General features: G+C 44.7%; 5 protein-coding genes across 9 annotated transcripts in view; 2 read left to right on the forward strand and 3 right to left on the reverse strand.

The window, feature by feature from the left end:
- Nucleotides 1–3817, reverse strand: part of LOC132977163 (cullin-associated NEDD8-dissociated protein 1-like) — a 39661-nt gene extending 35844 nt beyond the window's left edge. The window contains 7 exon segments of the mRNA XM_061041603.1: nt 1–98; nt 270–468; nt 604–661; nt 794–917; nt 2189–2343; nt 2490–2633; nt 3636–3817. The exon segment at nt 1–98 is cut by the window's left edge and continues 8 nt beyond it. Coding sequence (XP_060897586.1) covers nt 1–98; nt 270–468; nt 604–661; nt 794–917; nt 2189–2343; nt 2490–2633; nt 3636–3703 — 846 coding nt within the window. The 5' untranslated portion in view covers nt 3704–3817.
- A 3125-nt stretch (nt 3818–6942) lies between these two features.
- On the forward strand, nt 6943–12258 carry sec13 (SEC13 homolog, nuclear pore and COPII coat complex component). The gene is made up of 9 exons (XM_061041597.1): nt 6943–7097; nt 7296–7340; nt 8486–8601; nt 8822–8973; nt 9961–10094; nt 10270–10403; nt 10491–10611; nt 10816–10962; nt 11966–12258. The coding sequence occupies exons 1-9, from the start codon at nt 7095–7097 to the stop codon at nt 12074–12076; spliced, it is 963 nt and encodes a 320-aa protein (XP_060897580.1). The 5' UTR covers nt 6943–7094; the 3' UTR covers nt 12077–12258.
- Nucleotides 12259–13303: 1045 nt separating this feature from the next.
- tsen2 (TSEN2 tRNA splicing endonuclease subunit) lies at nt 13304–17983 on the reverse strand. 2 transcript variants are annotated; one of them, XM_061041594.1, is made up of 12 exons: nt 17543–17980; nt 16980–17046; nt 16850–16889; nt 15994–16230; nt 15697–15814; nt 15464–15538; nt 14960–15010; nt 14418–14562; nt 14128–14164; nt 13929–14040; nt 13762–13851; nt 13304–13688 (listed from the first exon to the last, which is right to left on the reverse strand). In XM_061041594.1, the coding sequence occupies exons 1-12, from the start codon at nt 17711–17713 to the stop codon at nt 13629–13631; spliced, it is 1203 nt and encodes a 400-aa protein (XP_060897577.1). In that variant the 5' UTR covers nt 17714–17980; the 3' UTR covers nt 13304–13628. The 2 variants fall into 2 exon arrangements, with proteins under 2 accessions (XP_060897577.1, XP_060897578.1); XM_061041595.1 differs by lacking the exon at nt 14960–15010 and having other exon boundaries at nt 17543–17983.
- Nucleotides 17984–18465: 482 nt separating this feature from the next.
- LOC132977161 (MKRN2 opposite strand protein-like) lies at nt 18466–23003 on the reverse strand. Of its 2 annotated transcripts, XM_061041598.1 has the most exons (5): nt 22972–23003; nt 21898–22148; nt 21738–21787; nt 21334–21524; nt 18466–19253 (listed from the first exon to the last, which is right to left on the reverse strand). In XM_061041598.1, exons 2-5 carry the CDS (start codon nt 22098–22100, stop codon nt 19017–19019), a joined length of 681 nt encoding a protein of 226 aa, XP_060897581.1. In that variant the 5' UTR covers nt 22101–22148; nt 22972–23003; the 3' UTR covers nt 18466–19016. The 2 variants fall into 2 exon arrangements, with proteins under 2 accessions (XP_060897581.1, XP_060897582.1); XM_061041599.1 differs by lacking the exon at nt 22972–23003 and having other exon boundaries at nt 21356–21524; nt 21898–22309.
- A 3022-nt stretch (nt 23004–26025) lies between these two features.
- Nucleotides 26026–27500, forward strand: part of mkrn2 (makorin, ring finger protein, 2) — an 11602-nt gene continuing 10127 nt past the window's right edge. For 2 of the 3 annotated variants that reach the window (XM_061041601.1, XM_061041602.1), the window contains exon 1: nt 26026–26156. In XM_061041601.1, coding sequence (XP_060897584.1) covers nt 26131–26156 — 26 coding nt within the window. In that variant the 5' untranslated portion in view covers nt 26026–26130. The remainder of the gene's footprint in view (nt 26157–27500) is intronic. The other variant, XM_061041600.1, reaches the window with a different exon arrangement.

Consider the following 27500-nt stretch of genomic DNA (forward strand, 5'->3'; position numbering starts at 1 on the left):
AAAAGCTTCAAAGGCCTGGAAGCAGTACTCCCTCAGCTCGTCATCCTCCACGCTGGTGAACTTTACAACCACGGGGATCAACTTCTCTAAATGTTCACCTGAAGGACACACACACACACACACACACAGACACACACACACACACACACACACACACACACACACACACACACACACACACACACACACACACACACACACACACACACACACTCATTATGTTCATGGTCACTGTCTGATGGGTTTGATAAAATGACCACACATCTCACCGACTCGATGGCCGCCCTGACGGCTGACGGTTGCCAGGCACTGGATGTACGTCCTCGTCATCGAGGTGGGCGGGGCTTTGGATAACTCCGTCAACAGGTGTTCAGTCAGCTGGGAGAAGAGGGCGGGGCTACAGCAGGGCACCAGCTGACCCAGAGCCAAGATGGAGCGCTTCCTGACCGCCATCCTGGAGCTGGTCAACTGACCGTCACAAAAAGAGATTATTTATACAAAACATTTGAATATCTAACAAGCTGTGACTAAGAGCAGCCGCCATCTCGTCTTTATACGGCACAGCGGGAGCTCCACATACACGAGTGTGAGGGCGTTTCTTACCTGAGGCAGCAGGCTGGCGAGCAGAGAGCTGTGAAAACTGACCAGAGCACCACTCAGCCTGGAGGAACAAAACCAAACACTGAATCCTGATCACACGCTTTAAGCTAAATGCTAACATCAGAATGCTACGTGATGGTGACTCTGAGATTTGCTGCTGACAGGACAGAAAAGGTGTTTTTTATTTTTTAACCTTCCCAACATGTCCGACAGGATGTCCAGGGCCTCCAGCTGAACGGACACGTCTTCCTGTTTCCCCATGGCGCCGATCAGCTGGGAGGTGATTTTCTTACACACACTGATGGTCAGCGTCAAACCTGGAAACCAACAGGAAGGGAGGGTTAGGGAAACAGAGCAGGACGCTGTAATGCATGTGTGCCTTTGAGGAGGTCTTTGTCCCGGCAGCAGAAGCCGGGCTCTCAAGTAGACGGAGCTCCTCCAGGTGATCAGGCTCTACTCCCACCCGACCTCCCTGACGCCCAGCCACCGACACAACCACGCCGTCCTCGTTCACACACGGCCTGCTCCGACCTCCACCTCAGCGGGGAGGAAGTGTGGACAACAGGAACGAGAGGAATCCCATTTATCTAAACAATGAGTTCGATCGTTTCCCTGCTCCTTTGCAAAGCGTCTGGAGATAACACTTGAATTGGTGATATAGTCTCTTCCATTTGACAGTCAGACGCCGAGTCTGTCATTTTCCTGGACTGTTACCTCGACTATTCCTCTACTAAAACTGTGCAATCTGTTGAAAACTGGACAATATTTATACATCAAAAGTGTTATCTATACATGAGCCGTGCAATATGTACGCTGTTAATCCATCAGTGTATATTCATATTTGTAAATATGCGCTTGAACATAGTTTATTACTTATACTTCTTTATTATTGCTTTCACTTGGTACTTATTGCTTATTATATTGTTATACTATTTTTATTTTATTTTATACTGTGAACTTCTCTGTACTTCCTACTGATTCTTGGTGTTATGAGCGACTGTAGCAAAGAAATGTCTCCCTGAGATTAATACAGTATTTCTGATTCTGATTCTGAAATAAGGATTGATTGATATAAAAACATCTTTAACTGAAGCAGCCTGAATATTTTGAGTGTGAGGTCAAGTGTCTACACATTTCCTCAACATGTCATCTTGTAGTTCCTGCAGCCCAAAAGTCATATTTAACAATCCACCAAAATAAAATGTAAACAAGCGTCTTGTTGCTGCAGCGTTCTTCCCTGAGTTAGACTCTGGTGATGTTTTGATGTTTTGGACATGCACGACTCTGCTCAGCGTCTCCACATCGAGGATTCAGCCTGCGACGCATCCTCGATGTTCTTTACAAAATGTGAAGCTCGGACTCATTGTGAGTCATTGTGACCCGCAGACTCATAGACTTAACACCTTTAATATATATGAGGCAGTTGTTCCTCTGCAGAGTTACCCTCCTTCATGTCTCTCATCTCTAAAAACTGCTGAGGAGGTTTCTCTCTTGATTGAAGCCCTTTGACTTCAATGTATTTAAACACGCCCGCAGCTCTAACCTCTCTCTGTCTGTCTGTCTGAGAAATCGCTCTTTCGGTCGTCACCTGACGAGGACAGCGGCAGCTCTGCGATGACCGTCTTCAGTCCCATGCTGGAAATGTCCCTCAGCGGCTCCTTGTCCGACATCATGTTAGAGCACAGCGTGTCCACCATCGTCTCCACCTGAGGCTCCTTCACTTTGCGCACCAGAGGAGCCAGGCTGGAAATCAAACAAACCTTTTAGTGTGGCGCTCGTTCACCCAAAGACATAATAAACACATCAGAGGAGAAGGTTTCTGCACGCTTGTGTGTGTGTGTGTGTGTGTGTGTGTGTGTGTGTGTGTGTGTGTGTTTGTTTCTCTTTACCATTTCACAGCCAGGTTCTGCACCTCCCCGTTTTTGTCCTCCAGCAGTTTGAGCAGCATGGTCACCACCTTCCTCTCGCTGTCCTCGTCCAGCTTGATGCTGTCCTTCTGCAGCTCCAGCATCAGGTCGTTGGTCGCCATGAACCTGAAAGTGAAGAGCGACACGGGGAAACTTAGAGTAACTCGGACATAAAGAAGTACTAAAAACAAATTGTGACCTCATTAATCTAATGAGGTCACATTAATCTAATGAGGTCACAGGACACCAGCACCCCGATAAATCACATCTTTAATCGCATGTTTGAAATTCCATTATTTGACATTTTTAAAATTGTGAGGCTTTTATTTTGAAATGTTGCACTGTCTTAAGGTGAGAGTACTTTACTTGCTGTGTGCTTTTATTTTGAAATACATTTTGCCCTTCTGGTAGAGTGAAGGTTAGGACATAAAGTTAAGCACAGAAACAGGAAGTGGGGGGCGGCGGTAGCTCAGCCTGTAGGGACTTGGGGGTCGCTGGTTCAAGTCCCGTTGCGGACCAAGTCTTGAAATTGGTCTGGTAGCTGGAGACCCCTCCCCCCCTAGCTCAGGAGCCCCCCCACACTGACATCTCTCCATGAGAGCATGTCCACAGGATCCTGTTTGTACATGTGTCTGTGTAGCTCAACAACAAAGTGTAAATTCCTCTCTCAGGATGAATAAAGTATGTCTTCTTCTTCTTCTTCTAGTTAAATAAAAAAGGTGATGCTGATTAACTGAGTGCTCTTCAGATTAATCCATTAACAGTGGATCTGCCACATCTTGAAGACTTTGTTAAAGTAAAAGCATGAAAACTGTTGGACCAAAAATATCATTTCTGGAAAAAAGGCCGGCGGAGAAAAGAGCCAATGAACCATCTCACGGGTGTTTGTGTAAAGACAGAGGACAGAATACAGAGTTAGATCAACCTGAGTCTGAGGAGCTCACCTGCAGGATAAATGTCAGAAAGTGTTTTAAAATGAACTTCTTTTACTTTTGCAGGAACAGGAAATGGTAAACTTTGAATTTAAAGGGTGAATAATAAAGCAGGATGACTGAGTGTGTGTTTGTGGAGTGAGAAAGTGTCATCTCACTGTCACACTCTGCCTGTTGAACTTCCCCCATGTCTTACCTGAAGTCTTTGTCCGTTGACGTCATTTTCTCCAGCAGGTTGGAGATGTGGAAAGACACATTCGACATGTTTAAACTTTTAAAAAGCGACGGGCAGAGATAGTTTTCTTTCAGTCATACAAAGTGACGCGACAGATTTAATCCAACAACATGGCGAGAGAGAGAGAGAGAGAGAGAGAGAGAGAGAGAGAGAGAGGGGCTACCCGGGGGGAACATGACACTTGCTGGGTTCAGATAAAAATAGAAGTGAGAGAGGACAGTGTGGCGGGGTTATGGCGCCACCCGGTGGACATGTTGAGTATAACGCCACGTTGTCGTCTTTTATAATCCAAATCTAAAAACATTTTATATTTTATTTCCCCCGTTACAAAGTTTTAAAACTCCCGCGCTAACAACCGTCACTCCTTTTCTTCACATCTTTTAATTTAAGATGATTCCTTGTTGTTGTTGTTGACTCTTTATTAACTCTTTTATTTCCTCTTACTGTTTTATTCTCTTTAATTTCTCTTAAAAAACTTTATTATTTGTAATCTCTCATTCAGTAATGTTCTAACTACAGTTATCTCTTTATGTCCAGGGTCTTGATGATGGTTCTTATGATGGTTCTTATGATGGTTCTTGTGATGGTTCTTATGATGGTTCTTATGATGGTTCTTATGATGGTTCTTATTATGGTTCTTATGATGGTTCTTATGATGGTTCTGATGATGGTTCTTATGATGGTTCTTATGATGGTTCTTATGATGGGTCTTGATGATGGTTCTTATGATGGTTCTTATGATGGTTCTTATGATGGTTCTTATGATGGTTCTTATTATGGTTCTTATTATGGTTCTTATGATGGTTCTTATGATGGTTCTTATGATGGTTCTTGTGATGGTTCTTATGATGGGTCTTGATGATGGTTCTTATGATGGTTCTTGTGATGGTTCTTATGATGGTTCTTATGATGGTTCTTATGATGGTTCTAATGATGGTTCTTATGATGGTTCTTGTGATGGTTCTTATGATGGTTCTTATGATGGTTCTTATTATGGTTCTTATTATGGTTCTTATGATGGTTCTGATGATGGTTCTTGTGATGGTTCTTGTGATGGTTCTTATGATGGTTCTTATTATGGTTCTTATGATGGTTCTTATTATGGTTCTTATGATGGTTCTTATGATGGTTCTGATGATGGTTCTTATGATGGTTCTTGTGATGGTTCTTATGATGGGTCTTGATGATGGTTCTTATGATGGTTCTTGTGATGGTTCTTATGATGGTTCTTATGATGGTTCTTATGATGGTTCTAATGATGGTTCTTATGATGGTTCTTGTGATGGTTCTTATGATGGTTCTTATGATGGTTCTTATTATGGTTCTTATGATGGTTCTTATGATGGTTCTGATGATGGTTCTTGTGATGGTTCTTATGATGGTTCTTGTGATGGTTCTTATGATGGTTCTTATGATGGTTCTTATTATGGTTCTTATGATGGTTCTTATGATGGTTCTGATGATGGTTCTTATGATGGTTCTTGTGATGGTTCTTATGATGGGTCTTGATGATGGTTCTTATGATGGTTCTTGTGATGGTTCTTATGATGGTTCTTATGATGGTTCTTATGATGGTTCTAATGATGGTTCTTATGATGGTTCTTGTGATGGTTCTTATGATGGTTCTTATGATGGTTCTTATTATGGTTCTTATGATGGTTCTTATGATGGTTCTGATGATGGTTCTTGTGATGGTTCTTGTGATGGTTCTTATGATGGTTCTTATTATGGTTCTTATGATGGTTCTTATTATGGTTCTTATGATGGTTCTTGTGATGGTTCTTATGATGGTTCTTATGGTGGTTCTGATGATGGTTCTTATTATGGTTCTTATGATGGTTCTTATGATGGTTCTTATGATGGTTCTTGTGATGGTTCTTATGATGGTTCTAATGATGGTTCTTATGATGGGTCTTGATGATGGTTCTTATGATGGTTCTAATGATGGTTCTTATGATGGTTCTTATGATGGTTCTTATGATGATTCTAATGATGGTTCTTATGATGGTTCTTGTGATGGTTCTTATGATGGTTCTAATGATGGTTCTTATGATGGTTCTTGTGATGGTTCTTATGATGGGTCTTGATGATGGTTCTTATGATGGTTCTAATGATGGTTCTTATGATGGGTCTTACGATGGTTCTAACGATGGTTCTTGTGATGGTTCTTGTGATGGTTCTTGTGATGGTTCTTATGATGGTTCTTATGATGGTTCTAATAATGGTTCTAATGATGGTTCTTATGATGGTTCTTATGATGGGTCTTACGATGGTTCTAACGATGGTTCTTATGATGGTTCTTATGATGTTCTTATGATGGTTCTAATAATGGTTCTAATGATGGTTCTTATGATGGTTCTTATGATGGTTCTTGGTTAAATATCTTTGTTGGCAGGGGCGATTCTAGAGTCTGTTGGGGCCCTAGGTTAAATTTAATTGGGGGCCCCTCCAACTACCATTATATCTGCCAGTGTCCTGACACTCTTCCTCTCTCTTCTTCAGTCTCACACAGATAATTCCTCTTCATTTTCCTTTTATTGACAAACTTTGGTTCTCACAACATTATTTATTATTAGTTATTTATTTTTATTTTTGTGTGGTTCTGCTAATTTTGCTGTTGTTTATATTCTTCTGTGTTTGGGTTCTTTTCCTTTCTTCTTTTTAGGCTTTTGCTTGTGTGTGTTTTTAAAGGTGCTATAAATGAAGTAGTCTAATTATTATAAATGAACAGTCTTCTTGATATGACGCCTACATCAAATGCATTCAAATAAATACAGACAAGTTCAAAATGTTCTGAGTTACACATCTACTAAAGTTTCCAAAATAAGAACAACATTCCGAAATTTGAAATAGCACATCAATACAACAGGCTGTCATCAGTATAAAAACAAACATAAAGAAGGAAATAAACCCAGGACGGGTCCGTTCAGTTAGCCAAATTTGTATCTGTAAGCTTTAGGGTTATTTTGATAGAGGTTATATATGTTTCAAATCTGAAGTTTTCACATTTAAAAAAATAAGATAAATTCGTTAAACCTTTTCATTTTACGGTTTAAAACTAACGCCAACCGTGAGTCCTTTTCTCCAAAGCTCATCATTCAGATTAACCCTCCTCTTCAATGTTATTTAAACAGTATTATGACATGACATTATTGTAAATATGACATTATTGTAGTGTGTCTTTATTTGCTGAATTAAACATTTACAATTTACCTTTTGAAAATATGCATTTGATTTATTTTCGGTAACCGGAACCTTTGGCGCCCGTGTGTAGTTTCCGCCGGAAGATTAAGTCGCTGGACTCGGTGGGTGGGACGCGGCTTCGGTACTTGTTGCCACGTCGGAGCAGTTAGTGAACCAGTTTTATTCAAACATTAAACCTGAATAATTCTGTGGAGTGTTTCTGGTCCTCTTATCACCATGGTGAGTGTTTCATAATCCTCCATTAACGCGTTAGCTTTAGCTTTAGCTTCGTGCTAAGCTGTTAGCTGTTGGTGCTGACGTGCCCAAACAGCTAGCTTGTTAGCATAGTGGCTAACGACAGAGCTAATCTCTGAATCTGATTTAAAATAAATATCTGAAGTCTCTGCAGATTAAATGATTGTTTATTTATGTGTTCAGGTTTCTGTGATCAACACGGTGGACACCTCTCACGAGGATATGATCGTAAGTTCATTTATCTTTTTCTCACAGACTTGGCTAATAAATGAAGCTAATGTTAGCATTTCTTTAATATACAGAGTTTAGGAAGATAATTATAATAAAATAATAATAATTGTTTGTGGAGATGCAAAGATTATTTTTTCAGTTCCGACATATATGAAGTGATACCGATATTTATAACAATAATGAGTATCTTTATTAATGTTGTTGTTAGATATGATGGACAAAAAATGACTAAAGTATAAATAAATAAATATATAAATAAATGTTGGGAGAAATGCATACAATAATGTATAAATAAATAAATGCATCAATAAATATATAAATAAATGCAACAATTCATATAAAAATAAATATATAAATAATATATTCATATATTTATTTATGTATTTCTGTGTCCATGTTCTACAAGGAAAAGTAAATATGTAAATTAAGTGGGCCGTCCTAACATTACTGAAGTAGGATTGGTCAATTTTGAAAAACAGACAGAAGCAAATTTATATATATACTTTTCCTCTTAGGACCTGGACACAGAAATAAATAGATGTGTAAATGTAAAACTACGGAAATAAATTAATAACTCAATTAATGTGGAAATGTTGATACATATATAACTGTAGAAATACGTTAATAAATGAATAAATACATGTAAACATATATAAATAGCCTTTTTCATTAACAAAGTGTATTTATTATTTATTCATTGATGTATTGTTTTCAGCATTTATATATTTATTTATTTATACATTATTGTATGCATTTCTCCCAACATTTATTTATTTATACTTAGTAGTATTTTATAATAATCATTTTTTGTCCCTCATAGTTAGCAGCCTCACATATAAATACAAAACTACATTAAAAGACACAAATAACAAATCTGAGCAGCAAATGTTTGTCAAGATCATCCACGAACACATCAGGGAGAACATCTGCATCCAGATGTGTCCGCCTCCAAGTCATTTAACATCCTCTTAAAAGCAGTGTAAGCAGCTCTTTTAAGTTTCAGCTCTTTTTCTAATTCGTTCCAAGTAAAGGGAGCAGAAAACGTAAACGCCTTTTCCCCTAGTTCAGTTCTTAATGAGGTTGAAGTGGAGATTCTTTCTCGCTTCAGGTCTTGACATCTTTTCTCTTTGTCTGTATTTCAGCACGACGCCCAGATGGACTACTACGGCACACGCCTCGCCACCTGCTCCTCCGACCGCACAGTGAAGATCTTTGATGTCAGAAACGGGGGACAGATTCTGGTGGCGGACCTCAGAGGGTGAGGGACAAAAGTTACACATAACCAAACGTTAAATAATCTAATGTACACGCCGCAAGGTTGTCTGGGAATACGCTGAAGAACAGATTTAAATGTAAAAGTTTCAGAAAAGATAAAATATAAAAAGGTTTAATATTTCTATAATACATTCAGCTTTCCATAGTCTGTGTGATTGTATTCAATGTTTGCACACAAAGCTGAGTGTCTTGTGTTTGTGTAGCCACGAGGGTCCGGTGTGGCAGGTGGCGTGGGCTCACCCGATGTTCGGAAACGTTCTGGCTTCCTGTTCTTACGACCGAAAAGTCATCATCTGGAAGGAGGAGAACGGAACCTGGGACAAGATGTACGAGTACACGGGACACGAGTCATCAGGTGAGCGTCTCACTCTGTTTGTCCTCGTAAACGGCAAACCGTGTACAAAGTCGTTACCGTGTCTACCGTTAGACATAAATCTGTTGAGATAAAATATTCTCATCAATGGAGGGAAAGCCAAAAAGAAGAGATGTGTCTTCAACATGGATTCAAAAAAATTCAGAGGGCAGGCAGATCTTACTTGTAGTGGTCGGCTGTTGCAGAAGTTTGGTGAAGCGTGAACACAGAGAAACTCAGTTAATCAGTGTCAGTACATGTACCGCTTTAAAAGCCAGTGGAGGGAGAGCAGCACAGGGGTAATGGGGTCCCTCTTTTTTGTGTTAGAAGGCGAGCAGCGGCATGTTTGACCAGCTGCAGGTGATGGATGGACAACTATCTAAGCCCACAAACAGAAATCAAGCTGAGACAAAATCTCTTTCTAAATCGTTAAGAGGGCTCAACTTAACAACAGAGGAAATCTGCTTATCAAATTTAAAAAACATTATCAAGAAGTGAATATTAAAGGCAAGACTGCCCGGTTCCATCGTCTCAGGACGTACTGACATGATGACTTATGTCTTGTTTGGAATCAAGTTAAGGGAGTTTAGGTTTATCCAAGTCTTAACATCTTACAGGCAATCAAGTAAGGACTGTAGTGAGCCCTTATTTTTCTAATTTAAAGGGCAAGTGAATTTGTTATCTTCAACACGAGTGAAGGAGACATTCAAATTCTGTTTTTAAAAAGACCCCAGGGGCAGCGCATATAAAGAAAATAGGATGGGGCCCAAGATGGAACCTTGGTGGACACCACTCGTAGGTGCAGCCGCCTCAGAGGAAGAGGAAGCTTTGAGATCAGCTCAGTGATAGTTCTGATTTTGATTTGACAACAAATGAAAACATGAATCTGAGACAGGGATGATCTTTTTGGTTCCTGCAGCAGCTTGGGGTGTTTAGATTCCTTTCCAGACGTCTTGTCGGGTTTGTGATGATTCTTCTGTGTTTCTGCAGTGAACTCTGTCTGTTGGGGTCCGTATGACTTCGGTCTCATTCTGGCCTGTGGCAGCTCGGACGGAGCGATTTCCCTTCTCACGTTTACCGGGGATCAACAGTGGGACGTGAAGAAGATCAGCAACGCACACACGGTGAGTCAGAGTCGCAAATCCAAACTGTTGTCGTCCAGGATGTTTGAAATCTTTTCTGGACTCTGCTCTACTTTTCGTCTTCACGTCTACAGTGTTACACTTAATGTGACACTTAAATCCGAGCTGTAACAGTTTCAGATTCGTCTCTGTTTTATTCACTGGCTTGTAATTTCAGATCGGCTGTAACGCAGTGAGTTGGGCTCCCGCTGTGGTTCCAGGAAGTCTGATCGATCAGCCGTCAGGACAGAAACCAAACTACGTCAAACGCTTCGTCTCGGGAGGCTGCGACAACCTGGTCAAACTCTGGAAGTGAGTTCTGGTTTAAAGGCGTTTTCTTCTTCTTCTTCATAGTTTTTATGGTCGACCTGTTTCTGATTGTTCTCTTCCCGCCTGCAGAGAGGAGGACGGTCAGTGGAAGGAGGACCAGAAGCTGGAGGCTCACAGTGATTGGGTCAGAGACGTCGGCTGGGCTCCGTCTATCGGTCTGCCCACCAGCACCATCGCCAGCTGCTCCCAGGTGAGAATCTTAGTTTTCTTCTAATATGTCCACGTCAGTCCCTTTTTAATCACAGCCTGGTGTATGTTTGGGTTTACCTTTTGTTTGAATGACCCGACCATAGTGTGCCAAGGACTTCTATTGTTCTCGCTGTGGTTTGATTTTTACTCGTATCATATCAAACTTGAAGATTCATGCATCACTACTAAACCTACTTTCTCCCAGGACGGTCGTGTGTACATCTGGACGTGTGACGACCCCGCAGGAAACACCTGGACGGCCAAGCTGCTCCACAAGTTCAACGACGTGGTCTGGCACGTGAGCTGGTCCATCACCGGGAACATCCTGGCTGTTTCAGGAGGAGACAACAAGGTAGAGTGTTTATATTCATGTTTGTTCTCTCTTTTCAAACCTGCCTCTTTACTTAGTTTAATCGTTTATTTGAATCAGGGACAGTGTACAAAAATAAACATTAGTCTCAGAAGAGAAGAGATGCTTTGTACCAGATTTAGCTAGCTAACTAATTTCCATCTGTTGTCCCTGTACTTACTCATATTTGTTTAAATAAGAGCAACAAAGAATCCGGTCACCTCTTGTGCATGACGTCGTAATCATGAAGCGTTCTCAGTTTACAAGTCAGACGGACTAAAAAGAAAATAAGGGACGTGCAGTCGAGTCGGTGTCCGCACATCAGAGAACATGAGAGCTACTTCACTGACTTTGAGTCTTATTTGGAGTCATGTCAGTCAGATACACGCAGAACACTCTGGGATTTCTCAATAAAAGAAGGCTGTCCACGTCGTGTGCCAGGGCAGAGGAAGTGAGATCAGAGCTGGTCTGGTTTATGCCTGATTTTTGTCCCGTCCAATTCGAGGCTTGTCGGAAATGATAATTTAGTGCGGTGTCGATACTGCTCCTGAGCGATTCGATAAACATCATCAAACATGTTTTGAGAGCGAGCGGACTGGGAAGCGTCACCAACGTGATGTTGTGTCACTTTAACAGCTCACAAACACATTTGAGTCCCCGAGCCAAGTGGATTATTTAAGAAGAGCAGCGTGTTACCATGGCAACAACATGAGAGTCTTTACGTCTCATGAAGACAAACCTCACAGCCACCTGACCACAACCATCGTCCTGCATGTTTTTATTTTCTTCTGAAGTCTGTTTGATCCCGTGAGTGAACAGCAGGTGTATGTGGTCTTGCGGTCTGGCTGAGTCATCTTGTGTGTTCAGAGGATTATTATGAATCTGTCCTCATGTCTGTGGTCTCATGTTTTAAAAATTCAGTTAAGATTTGAAAATCGTCTCGAGTTTATCCTCACAAACTTCCCCTGGTGTGTGCGTGTGTGTTGTTGTTGTTGTTGTTGTTTAGGTGACGCTGTGGAAGGAGTCGATGGACGGTCAGTGGGCGTGTATCAGCGACGTCAGCAAGGGACAGGGCGCCGTGTCCTCCATCACAGACACACAGCAGAGCGAGCAGTGACCCACACACAACAATGACCCACCCCCCCACCCCGATCTCAAAGAATCACTAAACAAGCCGGACGTCTGACCCGACACCGAGAGAGAGAGTAGTTTGTGTTTGATGAAAACATTGAGTGAAACTGGAGTCTGATGGTTTGGACGCGTTTTCATCCGTCTGTAAGTTTCCTAAACGACGTCAGAGGACGAAGAATCTCAGTTCAAAGATGGAGAATCTTCTCAATGCAAACATTTCTCTTCAACACTCCTCTGTTTCTACATGTACGTTAACGCCAGTCCCAACATGAGTCAATCCAAATATTTATGTCAATCCTTTTCCCATGATGCTCTGCTCCTGAAACATTCCAGCTCCACAGGCGGTGGATCCCAGAAGCCCCGCCTTTCTTTTAGCTGCAGGGCGACTGAAACCATCAAACTGAATCAGTCTTTGTTAATTTGAGGCCTCACACACGTCCTCATGTTCTCACAGCCAGACGAGCTCATCTAAACTTCTCCCAGATTTCAGCTGTAATGACGATGAATAAATGATATAGTAAAGTATTGAGTGTGTTTGAAAAGTCTGATCCTCCACACTGCGTCAGAATAAAGTAAAATCAACATGTTGAGACGAACGTGAATGAAGCGTTTGTAAACAGTTTCCTGTCAAATGTAACATCAGGACGTTTTTCATATTTGATGTAATTAAATAAATATAATGTTGAAACAGCGCTCTGTGTCTTTAAGTACTTAAAGGTCCAATCAGTGAGCTGTGTAGAGAGTGAGATGATAAAGGTATCTTACTATCTGATCATTAAGGAAACATGTTGAAGTGCTGGCTTCTCTGACAACAATGCAGCAGCCAGTATGTCCTCCTTCTAACTTTAGATTCTGCTCCTGAATGCTCTGGATTTGTTTGGACCAGAGAAGGTAGGCGCTTTTAAGGCGGCCCCCACACGGCCGTTTTGGACGCCCCTCGGTTTGTCAGATATGAGAGCAGTTATCAGGTCAACAGGTGTTGCAGCGATGGAAGCGGGCAAGAGAAGTGGTTCAGATAGAAGTGATTGTACCCGACCTAAAAAGCCTCTGCATGTTTCTAATAAGCTCCACGAGCAGAAACGTGCTCAAACTAGGATCAATATTGGAGATGCTTTTGAAAAATGGAGAGAGGTTAGAACACAGAAAGGTTTACAGACCCATGCAGAGCTGGATAAACACGTATAAAAACAAAAGAACGTCTGTGTGTTCAGAGTGTGTGTGAGACTCTTTTATTGGCTGTGTATCATGAAGGCGCTCCTCCTCGGCTTCAGGAAGTGAGAAGTAAACATCACAGCTTCATCACCTGAACTTTGACCTCACTGTGAAACTGAAACCAGCCAGCTGCTGTGTTCAAGGACCCTCAGACATCTGAGCTTTCACATTCAGTCTCTGTGTGTCGTCCCCTTTTTGTCTGATTTGTCCATGAAAAAAGATTTTTATTCACGTTCGACCGTCTGATGTCACCAGCCTCTGTATGACATCATTACTGTGCGTCCCCCCCCCCCCCCAGTGACATCATCAGTTTCTGAATTCTCCAGTCAGATGTCGTCCTGCTCCGCCCGCTCTTTGGAGGAAACCCACCTGCTGACGATCACTTCCTGTTGAAAGAACACACGTTAACATAAATGAGCTCAGCTGTCGTCATGTCTTTGTCTGTTTCCTGTCTCTTACCTGAACCTTCAGTCTGCTCACACACGCAGGTGAATCCAGCTCAGCGTCTGATAGGTCGGCTGGATAGATGATGTAACAAAACATCAGCTCCTGTAAAAAAAAAAAAAGTATAAGTAAAAAAAACAAACACTCAAACCTGACGCGATGCAGTGTGACGGCCCCGTTACCTTGGAGACGTTGGAGGTGATTCTGCTGAGAGCGGCCAGAGAGCGCCACGAAAACGGACGTGGCCCCGAGCCCCTGAACTCATCATCGGCTCGCTCAATCACCACAGAATAACTACAGGAAGAGAAGAGGAACATTTTTAAAATCTATAAAGAAGTGAGGACAGTCGTAGATGTGTGTGTGTGTTCATGTGTGTGTTACCTGGCGTGGTAGAAAGGCGGGCCTTTCCTGTACAACACTGAAACACAGACAAACAGAAAACGTGAACACTGGGAGCGCCCACGTCCTCCGTTCACTAAAGGACACTTCATCGACCTGCTGTCCTCGTCCCAGCTGCTGTTCTCGGCTCGGGAGTCTAAAGCAACTTTTCACAGTTTCTTTCTGATTTGTACGTCTTTTCTTTCAGTTAACTTCCAGCTCCTTAATTTGAGATTTTGTGTGTGTGTGTGTGTGTGTGTGTGTGTGTGTGTGTGTGTGTGTGTGTGTCTTACTGAGGTCAACGCCGTACTTGGCTCCGCCCCCTACTTTAGGGACCCACCCCCTGCTTCGAAAGTGCTGATAGGCTGCGTAGGTGCTGATGAAGTCGGGCCGCAGGGACCTGAACTTCCTCCACAGCTGGAGGATTGACAGGGGCTCCTGACCAATCACAGGAGAGGACATGAGTGAGGTCATCATAACATGAGTGAGGTCATCATAACATGAGTGAGGTCATCATAACATGAGTGAGGTCATCATAACATGAGTGAGGTCATCATAACATGAGTGAGGTCATAAATCTGTTTTATGTCAATATATTTATGACACATTTATTCATTCACTAAAAGAATGTGAAGCATGTCGATCTGAGTTTAGTTTTAAAGTCTGAAACATGTTCCATCCGTTGACATGGAGGAGGCGGAGCTTATGAGCTATACTGTGGCCGGTAAATCTTTTGGCTTTCTTTGGGCGGGCGGTTGTGCCGTCCATCTCTATATACCGTACAGTTTACGGTCATTGAGCTCCAGTTTGAATACGTGTAGAGACAGACAGGTACCTGGTGCAGGTAGACAGACAGGCAGCCCAGACTGTAGACCAGGAAGAAGGCCTGTTAACACAGATAGACAGACAGTCAGCTGTGCAGAGGCCACGCCCCCTTCGCTTTGTCAAGGTACAGGTGTAATGGTGCGTTCCATTTGATCTAGTCGGAAAGGCCGAGATGCCAATTTTGAAACGTCATCAGGATCCCCCCCTGATGTCAGAAAGTCGGAGAAACTGAAAATCCAACATGGCTGCTCCACAGGAAAGTAAATAAAAGTAAAACTGAAAGTAGAAAGTAAACTCTTGCAGGCGGCCATGTTGCTTTTACGACTTGTAACCAACACGATCAACATGGGATGTTGATCATCCGAGTCAAATGAAACACACCATAATCAATGCTGTGAAATCATGTTGTGTTCCCCGGCGTTAGCAGCGAGGGCTCATGGGTAATGTAGTCTTTATGGGCAGAAGGAAGCTGATTGGTTTAGAAATGAACAGAATGTGTGTGTTGGTGTGTTACCTCCTCCAGACTGAGCTGCAGGTACTCTGTGAGAGACAGCGGAGACCGTCGGACCTCCTTCACCACCTCACACTCCTTTGGACACACACACACACACACACACACACACACACACACACACACATCAACACAAATACACACACACACACACACATCAACACAAATACACACACACACACATCAACACAAATACACACCAAATCAGGAGGCCAACCCGACACCTGATTACTCACCCCACTGCCTGAGAACACGAGGACAAATCCTGGACTTGGAACCAAAGGGTCAGGAACTGAACCGGGGTCAGAGTCGGAGTCAGAGCTGGGGTCAGGGTCGGGTTCTGGACTCCTGAACCTGAAGGAGAAAACAGAGAAATAGATCGGATCACTCTTAACACACCTCAGAGAAATCTGAAAAGATCTTCTTTAGAACCATCCAGAAATCAGGACTTTGCTTGTGATTGTCTAAACGGAGAATCAGGATCAGATCAGATTGAGTATCTTGAAGTGCCATGTTCTTTTCTCTGACTTTACCTGCAGCTTCTCTCGGTCTCCTGCTCGACCTCTGACCCCACAATTGGCCTCTTTGTGAGAGGACAGACTCCTCCCTCTGCTCCAGGCTCCTCCCCATTCTCCCCTCCTCCAACCCTCCTCCTCACGTCCTCCATGTCTACCGGCTGAGAAATCCTGAGCAGGGTTTGATTGACAGAGTCTTCGTCCAAGCCCTGAGCAGAAAGAGTGGCCCCCGCCCACTTGAGGAGCTCGTCGTACCTGCAGGAGGAGGAGAGGAGAGGAGAGGAGGGAGGAGAGGAGAGGAGACGAGAGGAGAGGAGAGGGGAGGAGAGGGGAGGAGAGGAAGAGAGGAGAGGAGAGGAGGGAGGAGAGGAGACGAGACGAGAGGAGAGGAGACGAGACGAGACGAGAGGAGAGGAGGGAGGAGAGGAGACGAGAGGAGAGGAGAGGAGAGGAGAGGAGGGAGGAGAGGAGACGAGAGGAGAGGAGAGGAGAGGAGGGAGGAGAGGAGACGAGAGGAGACGAGAGGAGACGAGAGGAAGAGAGAGGAGAGCAGGAGAGGAGAGGAGAGGAGAGAGGAGAGGAAGAGAAAGGAGAGCAGGAGAGGAGGGAGGAGAGGAGACGAGAGGAGAGAAGAGGAGATGAGAGGGGAGCAGAGAGGAGAGGAGACGAGGAGAGGGGAGGAGAGGAGACGAGAGGGGAGGAGAGAAGAGGAGAGGAGAGGAGACGAGAGGAGAGGAGAGGAGGAGAGAGGAGAAGAGGAGAGGAGGAGAGAGGGGAGGAGAGGAGGAGAGAGGAGAAGAGGAGAGGAGGAAAATGTGGGAGTTGTCTCGTAGGGTTCTGCAAGAGGAGGAGCCTAATGTGTGATGTCACTGACCTGGACTGGGAGATGACAGGTAGCATCACACCTTCGTGTTCTGAAACAGAAAAAGAGACCAGCTGACTGCAGTGAACAGCCCTGATAGGACCAAACAAATGATGATGTCATAGCGAGGGTGCAAACTCACGCTCCCATTGGTTGGAGATGCTGTGGTCTGGTCTGGCTCTGGACAGGATCCCTTTACCGAAATAACCCTGAAACAAGACAAAACATAAGGAGAGTTTAAGAGGACCTAGATTAACTCAGACCTGGTTTAAGAGGACCTAGATTAACTCAGACCTGGTTTAAGAGGACCTAGATTAACTCAGACCTGGTTTAAGAGGACCTAGATTAACTCAGACCCGGTTTAAGAGGACCTAGATTAACTCAGACCCGGTTTAAGAGGACCTAGATTAACTCAGACCCGGTTTAAGAGGACCTAGATTAACTCAGACCCGGTTTAAGAGGACCTAGATTAACTCAGACCTGGTTTAAGAGGACCTAGATTAACTCAGACCCGGTTTAAGAGGACCTAGATTAACTCAGACTTGGTTTAAGAGGACCTAGATTAACTCAGACCCGGTTTAAGAGGACCTAGATTAACTCAGACCCGGTTTAAGAGGACCTAGATTAACTCAGACTTGGTTTAAGAGGACCTACATTAACTCAGACCCGGTTTAAGAGGACATATTGATATGGATGAACTCGGACCTGGTTGTGGATCTTCTGGATGTGGTCCTGAGGACAGACCAGCACGTGTTGGTTGATGAGCTCCGCCCGGAAGTCGCTCCTCTCCTCCGGGCTGTGGGTCACCGGCAGCGGAGCCTCGTAGTCCTCATAGACCCGGGGTCGTCTCCGAGGAGCCCGGAACTCCGCCTGCATACCTCCGGGACCGGCTGGGACCGAACCAGACCGGGTCGGAGGTCTGTCAGTCCTGTGTTGATGTTTCAAGAGACGCTGCTGTTAGGTTTAAGGGATATTAGCCTGTTAGCATGTTAGCATGTAGACTTTTTAACAGACGCTCCTTTTTTAAAAAACGTGTTGATTTCATTCATTCAGAAAAACCTCCAGTCGGATTTGTTTTGCTGTCGGACGTTGCGGTGCAACACATATATGTGTCCGACGTCTCCTCTCGGCTTCACGTGTTCCGCCTTCTGATCTGACCACGCCCCTTCTCCTCTTTCTTTCTCTGACGAAACGAAATGATCTATGATGTGCGCCCCCTACTGGTGCGGAGTGTGGTCAGGATTTATAATGTAGATGCTTTCTACTAACTTAAGTCCCAATAAGAACAAAAACTAAAGTGTGCACGACATAATATCCTGTGTTAGTTCATGAATCAGCTGTTTTCTCTCTACCTCATATTTCTGACAGTGTAGAAAAAACATGTCCCACTGTTCTTCTTGTCCACATTCATATCTGCCTGTTTTATGTTTAGCTACTCGACGATCTGTTTAGTCCGGTATGGGGGGATGTTTCTGGATTTCTTGAGATGTCTTTGCAGTTGACCTTCAGGGCCACCATACCTTTCCCTCTGCTGCAGGAGCCTCATTTGTCAACAGAGCTGTCAATCATGACATTACATTCACTCTTTGTGACTTACCGTCCACTAACAAGCTAACATGACGACACAGTCTGTTTTTATGACTTTATTATTACAGGTTTTTATATCACATAAATGAATTTGTTCATCCTGACACATAAATACATTTTTAGTTTATTATGAATGAAGGAAATAAAGTACAAATAGAGGAGGACAGAGAAAGAAGTCAGAGGGGAAAACGAGGCAAACATAAATAAAATAAAAAAAGATGGGGGGGGGGTTCCTCAGTACTCTTAATTTAAATGACTATTTACATTTTAATATTTCACTTGATATGTTTCCTTTACTTGTTAACTCAGGCTGGGATTGACCAAGAAATGGAGCTGTATTTTTACTTTATACTTTAACCCTGGTTGCATCTGCTTACATTAAGGAGGCGGGGCTTAGGACCTATGCCACAGCCAGTCAGCAGGGGGAGCTCTTAATATTTTGGCTTCACTCCCAGGCGGCTGTAGCTCAGTCCATCTTATCTAGTCTATGCTAAATATCCAAAACACACTGTTACCATGACAACTGGTCAGCAGAACTAGAGAATAAGGACACTCGTTTCTTGAAACAGAAATGATTGTAAATAAGCCCGTCTCACTGACACTGGTTTAACTGGGAACAGGTGTGTCCTCCTGTCTGTCCACCATGTAGTACTGGTGTCTCTGGATGTGCTCGTACAGCGTGTTGTATTTGGAGACCCTCCTCATCCTCGGCAGGATGAAGCTGTGAGTGAAGGTCTCTCTGCTCAGGGAGCTCCGCCCCTCTGCTGCCAGGACGCTGTTCACGAACTGAAGACAGAAACTGAAGCAGTTGTGGTCCTCCTCGTTGAACCTGAGAGACAGACAGGTGGGCAGGTATGAGAGAGAGCGACAGGTGGGCAGGTAAGAGAGAGAGACAGAGAGAGAGGTGGGCAGGTAAGAGAGAGAGAGAGAGAGACAGGTGGGCAGGTAAGAGAGAGAGAGAGAGACAGGTGGGCAGGTAAGAGAGAGAGAGACAGGGGGGCAGGTCAGAGAGAGAGGCAGGCGGGCAGGTAAGAGAGAGAGAGAGACAGGCAGGCAGGTAAGAGAGAGAGACAGAGAGACAGGTGGGCAGGTAAGAGAGAGAGAGACAGGTGGGCAGGTAAGAGACAGAGAGAGACAGGTGGGCAGGTAAGAGAGAGAGAGACAGGGGGGCAGGTAAGAGAGAGAGAGAGAGACAGGTGGGCAGGTAAGAGAGAGAGACAGAGAGACAGGCGGGCAGGTAAGAGAGAGAGAGAGACAGGTGGGCAGGTAAGAGAGAGAGGTGGGCAGGTAAGAGAGAGAGAGAGACAGGCGGGCAGGTAAGAGAGAGAGAGACAGGTGGGCAGGTAAGAGAGAGAGAGAGACAGGTGGGCAGGTAAGAGAGAGAGAGACAGGCGGGCAGGTAAGAGAGAGAGAGAGACAGGCGGGCAGGTAAGAGAGAGAGACAGAGAGACAGGCGGGCAGGTAAGAGAGAGAGAGAGAGACAGGTGGGCAGGTAAGAGAGAGAGAGGTGGGCAGGTAAGAGAGAGAGAGAGAGAGACAGGCGGGCAGGTAAGAGAGAGAGACAGGTGGGCAGGTAAGAGAGAGAGAGACAGGTGGGCAGGTAAGAGAGAGAGAGAAACAAGCGGGCAGGTAAGAGAGAGAGACAGGTGGGCAGGTAAACGAGAGAGACAGGTGGGCAGGTAAGAGAGAAAGAGAGAGACAGATGGGCAGGTGAGAGAGAGAGACAGGTGGGCAGGTAAGGGCGAGAGAGAGACAGGGGGCAGGTAAGAGAGAGAGAGAGACAGGTGGGCAGGTAAGAGAGAGATGTCGAAATGTGTCAGGCTGGAGGTGTACCTGTGTAAGGTGTGAGGAGTACCTGTGTAAGGTGTGAGGTGTACCTGTGTACGGTGTGAGGTGTACCTGTGTACGGTGTGAGGTGTACCTGTGTGAGGTGTGAGGTGTACCTGTGTGAGGTGTACCTGTGTACGGTGTGTGTGTACCTGTGAGGTGTGAGGTGTACCTGTGTGAGGTGTGAGGTGTACCTGTGTAAGGTGTGAGGTGTACCTGTGTAAGGTGTGTGTGTACCTGTGAGGTGTGAGGTGTACCTGTGTAAGGTGTGAGGTGTACCTGTGTATGGTGTGAAGTGTACCTGTGTGAGGTGTACCTGTGTACGGTGTGAGGTGTACCTGTGTAAGGTGTGTGTGTACCTGTGAGGTGTGATGTGTACCTGTGTGAGGTGTGAGGTGTACCTGTGTAAGGTGTAAGGTGTACCTGTGTGAGGTGTGTGTGTACCTGTGTGAGGTGTATCTGTGTAAGGTGTAAGGTGTGTGTGTGTACCTGTGTGAGGTGTACCTGTGTGAGGTGTACCTGTGTAAGGTGTGAGGTGTACCTGTGTGAGGTGTGAGGTGTACCTGTGTGAGCTGTGAGGTGTACCTGTGTGAGGTGTGAGGTGTACCTGTGTAAGGTGTGACGTGTACCTGTGTAAAGTGTACCTGTGTGAGGTGTACCTGTGTGAGGTGTGAGGTGTATCTGTGTAAGGTGTGTGTTGTGTCTGTGTAAGGTGTGAGGTGTACCTGTGTGAGGTGTGAGGTGTATCTGTGTAAGGTGTGTGTTGTGTCTGTGTAAGGTGTACCTGTGTGAGGTGTGAGGTGTACCTGTGTAAGGTGTGTGTTGTGTCTGTGTAAGGTGTGAGGTGTACCTGTGTGAGGTGTACCTGTGTAAGGTGTGAGGTGTGAGGTGTACCTGTGTGAGGTGTACCTGTGTAAGGTGTGAGGTGTACCTGTGTGAGCTGTGAGGTGTACCTGTGTAAGGTGTGTGTGTACCTGTGAGGTGTGAGGTGTACCTGTGTAAGGTGTGAGGTGTACCTGTGTGAGGTGTGAGGTGTACCTGTGTAAGGTGTGAGGTGTACCTGTGTGAGGTGTGAGGTGTACCTGTGTGAGGTGTGAGGTGTACCTGTGCCAGGCCGGGTCCCACATTGGTCCGTCAGAGAAGCGGTCCAGGTACTGATCCCACTGAGCCAGCAGGTGGAACATGTCGGGTCGAACCATAGGAACACTGACGCAGCGCTCCCACCCACTCTGCTCCCTACGAACCCCCCCACGAGTGTAGTTATACACAACCCCTACACACACACACACACACACACACACACACACACACACACACACACACATCATACAGCGGCCGTGTGTACTATGAGCTATATGCTAACAATGCTAACAATGCTAATGTGTTGCAATATAATGCTCAGGATGTTAGCATCTCAGTTTAGCACGTTAGCATAATTAGGCAACATGAGCTACTTAGCAGTCAACAGAGTTCAGGTGAGTCTCACCTGTAGTGTTGGAGATGCCGGTGTGCAGATCTGATGTCCCGTCAAAGTCTCTGAGGACAAACACAGTGTGTATAAAAATGTGTGTATTTACCTGATGTGAACACCTGTGTGAACACCCGGTGGTTGTCATGTGTGTGTCTCTGTTTCTCTGCATGTTTACCTGCTGATGTTGTCGTGTGCAGGTGCGACCAGCAGGCAGCAGGAGGTCTTGTGTCCGTTGGTAAAGGGGGAGGGGAGGCTGACCGGCGCCTCCTGCAGTCTGCTCCCCTTCAGTTCCTCCCCACAGCTGGGACACTCGTCCGGGACGGAGAAACAGAAGATCTCCTTCTGACAGTGACTCAGCCGGATCACACTCCTGTCCATCTCCTCCTTGCCTCCTTTGACTCCTCCTCGCCTCCTTTGACTCCTCGCCTCCTTTGACTCCTTGCCTCCTTTGACTCCTCGCCTCCTGTATTAACTCCTCGCCTCCTTTAACTCCTTGCCTCCTGTATTAACTCCTCGCCTCCTGTATTAACTCCTCGCCTCCTGTATTAACTCCTCGCCTCCTGTATTAACTCCTCGCCTCCTTGCCTCCTGTATTAACTCCTCGCCTCCTTGCCTCCTGTATTAACTCCTCGCCTCCTGTATTAACTCCTCGCCTCCTGTATTAACTCCTCGCCTCCTTGCCTCCTGTATTAACTCCTCGCCTCCTGTATTAACTCCTCGCCTCCTTGCCTCCTGTATTAACTCCTCGCCTCCTGTATTAACTCCTCGCCTCCTCTATTAACTCCTCGCCTCCTGTATTAACTCCTCACCTCCTCGCCTCCTGTATTAACTCCTCGCCTCCTGTATTAACTCCTCGCCTCCTCGCCTCCTGTATTAACTCCTCGCCTCCTGTATTAACTCCTCGCCTCCTGTATTAACTCCTCGCCTCCTCGCCTCCTGTATTAACTCCTCGCCTCCTCGCCTCCTGTATTAACTCCTCGCCTCCTCGCCTCTTGTATTAACTCCTCGCCTCCTGTATTAACTCCTCGCCTCCTCGCCTCTTGTATTAACTCCTCGCCTCCTGTATTAACTCCTCGCCTCCTTGCCTCCTATATTAACTCCTCGCCTCCTGTATTAACTCCTCGCCTCCTTGCCTCCTGTATTAACTCCTCGCCTCCTATATTAACTCCTCGCCTCCTGTATTAACTCCTCGCCTCCTTGCCTCCTGTATTAACTCCTCGCCTCCTCGTCTCCTGTATTAACTCCTCGCCTCCTTTAACTCCTCGCCTCCTGTATTAACTCCTCGCCTCCTTGCCTAATGTATTAACTCCTCACCTCCTATATTAACTCCTCGCCTCCTGTATTAACTCCTCGCCTCCTTGCCTCCTGTATTAACTCCACGCCTCCTGTATTAACTCCTCGCCTCCTCGCCTCCTGTATTAACTCCTCGCCTCCTTTAACTCCTCGCCTCCTGTATTAACTCCTCGCCTCCTTGCCTAATGTATTAACTCCTCGCCTCCTATATTAACTCCTCGCCTCCTGTATTAACTCCTCGCCTCCTTGCCTCCTGTATTAACTCCTCGCCTCCTGTATTAACTCCTCGCCTCCTTGCCTCCTGTATTAACTCCTCGCCTCCTATATTAACTCCTCGCCTCCTGTATTAACTCCTCGCCTCCTGTATTAACTCCTCGCCTCCTTTAACTCCTCGCCTCCTCGCCTCCTGTATTAACTCCTCGCCTCCTGTATTAACTCCTCACCTCCTTTAACTCCTCGCCTCCTCGCCTCCTGTATTAACTCCTCTTGTCCTCCTTGAACTCTTGTTTTTACTCCTCCTTTTTTTTAACGTCTGGTGACACCTCCAGTCTTACTGTTACTCCTTTTATTGCTCCTCTTCCTCCTCTACTCCTCCTTCACCTCTGATTTTACTCCTCCAGTCCCCCTTTTTATCGTTCTGTCGATCCTGTTTGAACTCCAGCCCTTGTTTCTACTTTGCAGTCCTCCTTTCTGACCTCCAGTCTTTGTTTCTCTTCTTTGTGTTGCTCCTCGTCCTCCTTGTTCCTTCACACCAGCTTTGTTCTCCTTTTACTTCCTCATGCTCTCTGTTACATTTCTGCACCTTTGACTCCTCAGCTCCTTCTTTCACTCCTGTTTTTGCTTCAGCCTTTGGTTTCTCCTCCTCTGGTTTCTTTGTTACTCCTCCTTTTTTGCACCTTTGACTCCTCAGCTCCTTCTCTCACTCCTGTTTTCTCTCCTCCGGTCGTTCTGTAACTCGGAGCTCCTTTACTTTCAGCCCCTTAGTACTTCTTTTACTCCTCAAATCTTCTGCTCCTCCCGTCCTCTCGCTCCCCACTAACTTGCTTTCTTCTTCTCCCCTCCTCCTTTCTGTCTTTCTGTTGTCTTTTTTCTTCTTCTCCCCTCCTTATCTTCACACCTGGTTGCTATGTGACAGCCTATACAATGACTTCACTATGCAGCTCCGGCCTATCGTGTTGCAGGTGCCGCCTGACAGACAGACATGTGACCCAGGCTCACCTGTTCCTGCTTCGGTCTGAACAGGTGACCTTCGGACTGTGTTGCCCGCGTGTTGTCATGGAGACAGACGATGACCTGCAGGGCGGGGTTTGTGTCGCTCTAAGGGTAACAGCTTTCCAGGATGAAGTACAGACGAACAAATATGTGAAAGTAAAAATGTGAAACCGTGTCAGTGTGAACACTTCTTGACTTACTAATTAAAACTGATTAAAAAAAGTGGTGTGTGGCTGGTAGCGTGAATATAAAGCAAGTAGATTAAGATTAAGATTAACTTTATTGTCCCAGTGGGAAATTTGTCTTGGACTTCACAGAGCTCTGATGCAGTAACAAAAAATAACAAAATACATTCATTTGTCGGTAAAACATGTCAGTTAAATAATCATAAAATGCCATACAAGTGAATTACTAAAACCATAAATATGTAATAGTTATGAAAAGTGATAACAGTGCAGGTACATCTACACATCTTCACACACACACTCACACCACCTCATACATGCACACGTATACACACACATTACAGCTTAGCATTACAGCTTAGGTACTGTTGAGGGCTTTGATGGACAAGGGAACAAAGGTATTTCTGAAACGGTTGTTCACACACACGTGTTAAAGCTGCATGAACCTCAGACCCTCTAAAGACTCTGATATCAGGAGAGCTCAGACAACAGAGTGAATGTAGGCCAACACTCCATCTCAGCTGTCAAGGTGTGTGTGTGTGTGTGTGTGTGTGTGTGTGTGTGTGTGTGTGTGTGTGTGTGTGTGTGTGTGTGTGTGTGTGTGTGTGTGTGTGTGAGAGATCTGTCAGATCAGGTGTGTTGCAGACAGTCTGACGTGTGAAACTAAACCTTCATCATGTTTCAGTCATGCATGTGACCAGGCTGTAAATCATCAAAGCAACACAAGCTTTGTTGTTTTAGCAAAGATTTAATGATCATCTCTGAAGTTGTTCCTAAGCCTCTTTATTACGAAGCAACAGGAAAATACAGGAAATATGTACAAAAGGTAACAGTTAGTTGTAGTATTTTCACATAATCAGTACCCATGTGTCACTGGGAAAGCAACCTGTTACATTTGCTCCTGTTTGTTTAATATCTTTATGCTCAAAGCTTATATCATTATTTTTCCCTTGGTCTATATTCTGTGTGTAGGAGGATGAATAAAGTATTTCTAATTTCTGATTAGTGTGACCATACTTTGAACTTTGCACATCTTGAACTCTTTTGGACAGACTGTACATCACAGTGGTACATTTCACCAGGCTGCTTTCAGAACTTCCCACTCCTCTTCTTTAGATCCAGACTGTCTTTCATTTATTCATCTGTCGAGGCGATCTCACACTGCCTCTATAATATTCAGGTCTGGACTGTTTCCACTAACAAATACCACTTCACTAGAGGAGTGGATTGAGAATATTGTATTTAAAGACGACTTGCATGGATAGAAACGATGAATGAGGGCTGAGAGATGGAGGGACAAGGGTAGGGGTCATATGGAGGAAACAGAGTTTTTGCAGTTTATAAAACACTTTATAAAAGCCCAGGAGAAAATCAGACGTACATTGTATCTTATAATAGCATTAGGGAGAGCTAAATGTGTAGTCAAATAGGACTAAAAGGACACTGACACATACATATATGATAACTTATAATCAATGTAAAATATATAAAAACACAAAATCTTCCGTGGTTCACATTTCATCTTGAAAATTCTGCTCCCGGGGTCATACATTATAAATATTTGGGGATATTAAAGTGAGTAAACCGTTATGTGTCCGCCTGATAAACTCTGTGGGAACCTTTCTGTTGTGGCTCTAGTAGTCCACCGGAACAGTTTGATCGGGACACCAACGTGACAACTTCGAACCCGCCGTCATTTTTGAAGCTCCGCGAGGACGATGAGCACCAAACAGGTGACCTGCAGGTGAGTGTGTCGCTCTGCCTTTCTCCGCTGTCTGTCTGTCACCTGTGCGTCGGTGTGTTACCTGTCTGTCTGTCCGTAGCACGTTCTCTTTCTCCCTTTGATCCCGGCGGTCGCGTTAGCCTCCTGCTAATGTTTTTAGCCGTTAGCTGCTAGCTGTTAGCTTGTGTCCCGCTGCCCTTTCAGTCGGTAATCAAGTCAAAACTCCGTCTTAGTAACTTTATTTCGCCTGATCCAGCTCCCCTTAATCCTGTAAAGTGAAATGAAACACGTAAGAAAGGTTTAAAGAAAACATTTGAACCATTTTACGGGATTACACGGTCCGGTGTTACGGTGTAAAGAGTGACCCTGTTAATTCGCGACTTTTAGCCTCTGTGGTTGTCGTAGTTACAACAGATGTTAAGATAACGACTGCCTCTTTATTCATCAGTTAATGAGACAATCAGAAATACTCGTCAGATATAGTCATGCATGATAAACTAAACAAAGAGGATTTCGTAAGGACACATATCCTCTCCAACATCTGCTCTAACTACAGAGATGAAAGTCACCAGTTAAAATGGTCACTCTTTGAACCGTAACACCTGTTCTGTAACCCACCTAATACACACACACACACACACACACACACATCTACTTATATCTTCTTGTAGTTGTGAGTTTAATCACATAACTTTATATTTACAGAAACAACATTTATCACTTTTTTTAAAAAGATAAATATTTTAAAATAGCATCACAGAAAAGGCCTCTCATGAGTTAGATTAATCGATCATTACAATTTCAGCTCCTGTGATAAGAATACTTCCTGTTTTCTTTGTTCTCTGCCATCACTGAACATACTTTATATTAACAAGAACAAGACATTTCCTTCGTTTAAGTCAATAAAGGTTTTTAAAGGTCACATATCCTCCTCTTCTTCTTCTTCTTCAGTTTAAATAAGTGTCAGAGCTCCTCAAAACATGTGTGTGAAGTTTCTTGTTCTAAATCCACTCTGATCCTGTATTTGATCATGTCTATAAACCCCTCTATTTCAGCCCTGCTCAGAACAGGCTGTTTCTGTGTCTGTACCTTTAAATATGTAAATGAGCTGTGTCTGACCACGCCCCCTCTCTGGAAGGGCTTGGGTGTCTCTGTCGCTCCATGTCCTATTGTTTACGGTGAGAAGGCAGACTCAGAGGGCAGAACAAACACCTAGCTGTGGGAGGAGTCACCCACCTGGGGGAGGGGCTACTGCCCTTTGTGATGTCATGTAGGGAAAATCTCCAAACGGCCTGTTTGAGCACACATTTTCTGAACAGTGGAGCAGGTAGAAGACGGAGAGGATGGACTTTTCTCATCATTGGG

This window comes from Labrus mixtus, chromosome 7 (genome assembly GCF_963584025.1).
Source record: "Labrus mixtus chromosome 7, fLabMix1.1, whole genome shotgun sequence".
NCBI classification, from domain to species: domain Eukaryota; kingdom Metazoa; phylum Chordata; class Actinopteri; order Labriformes; family Labridae; genus Labrus; species Labrus mixtus.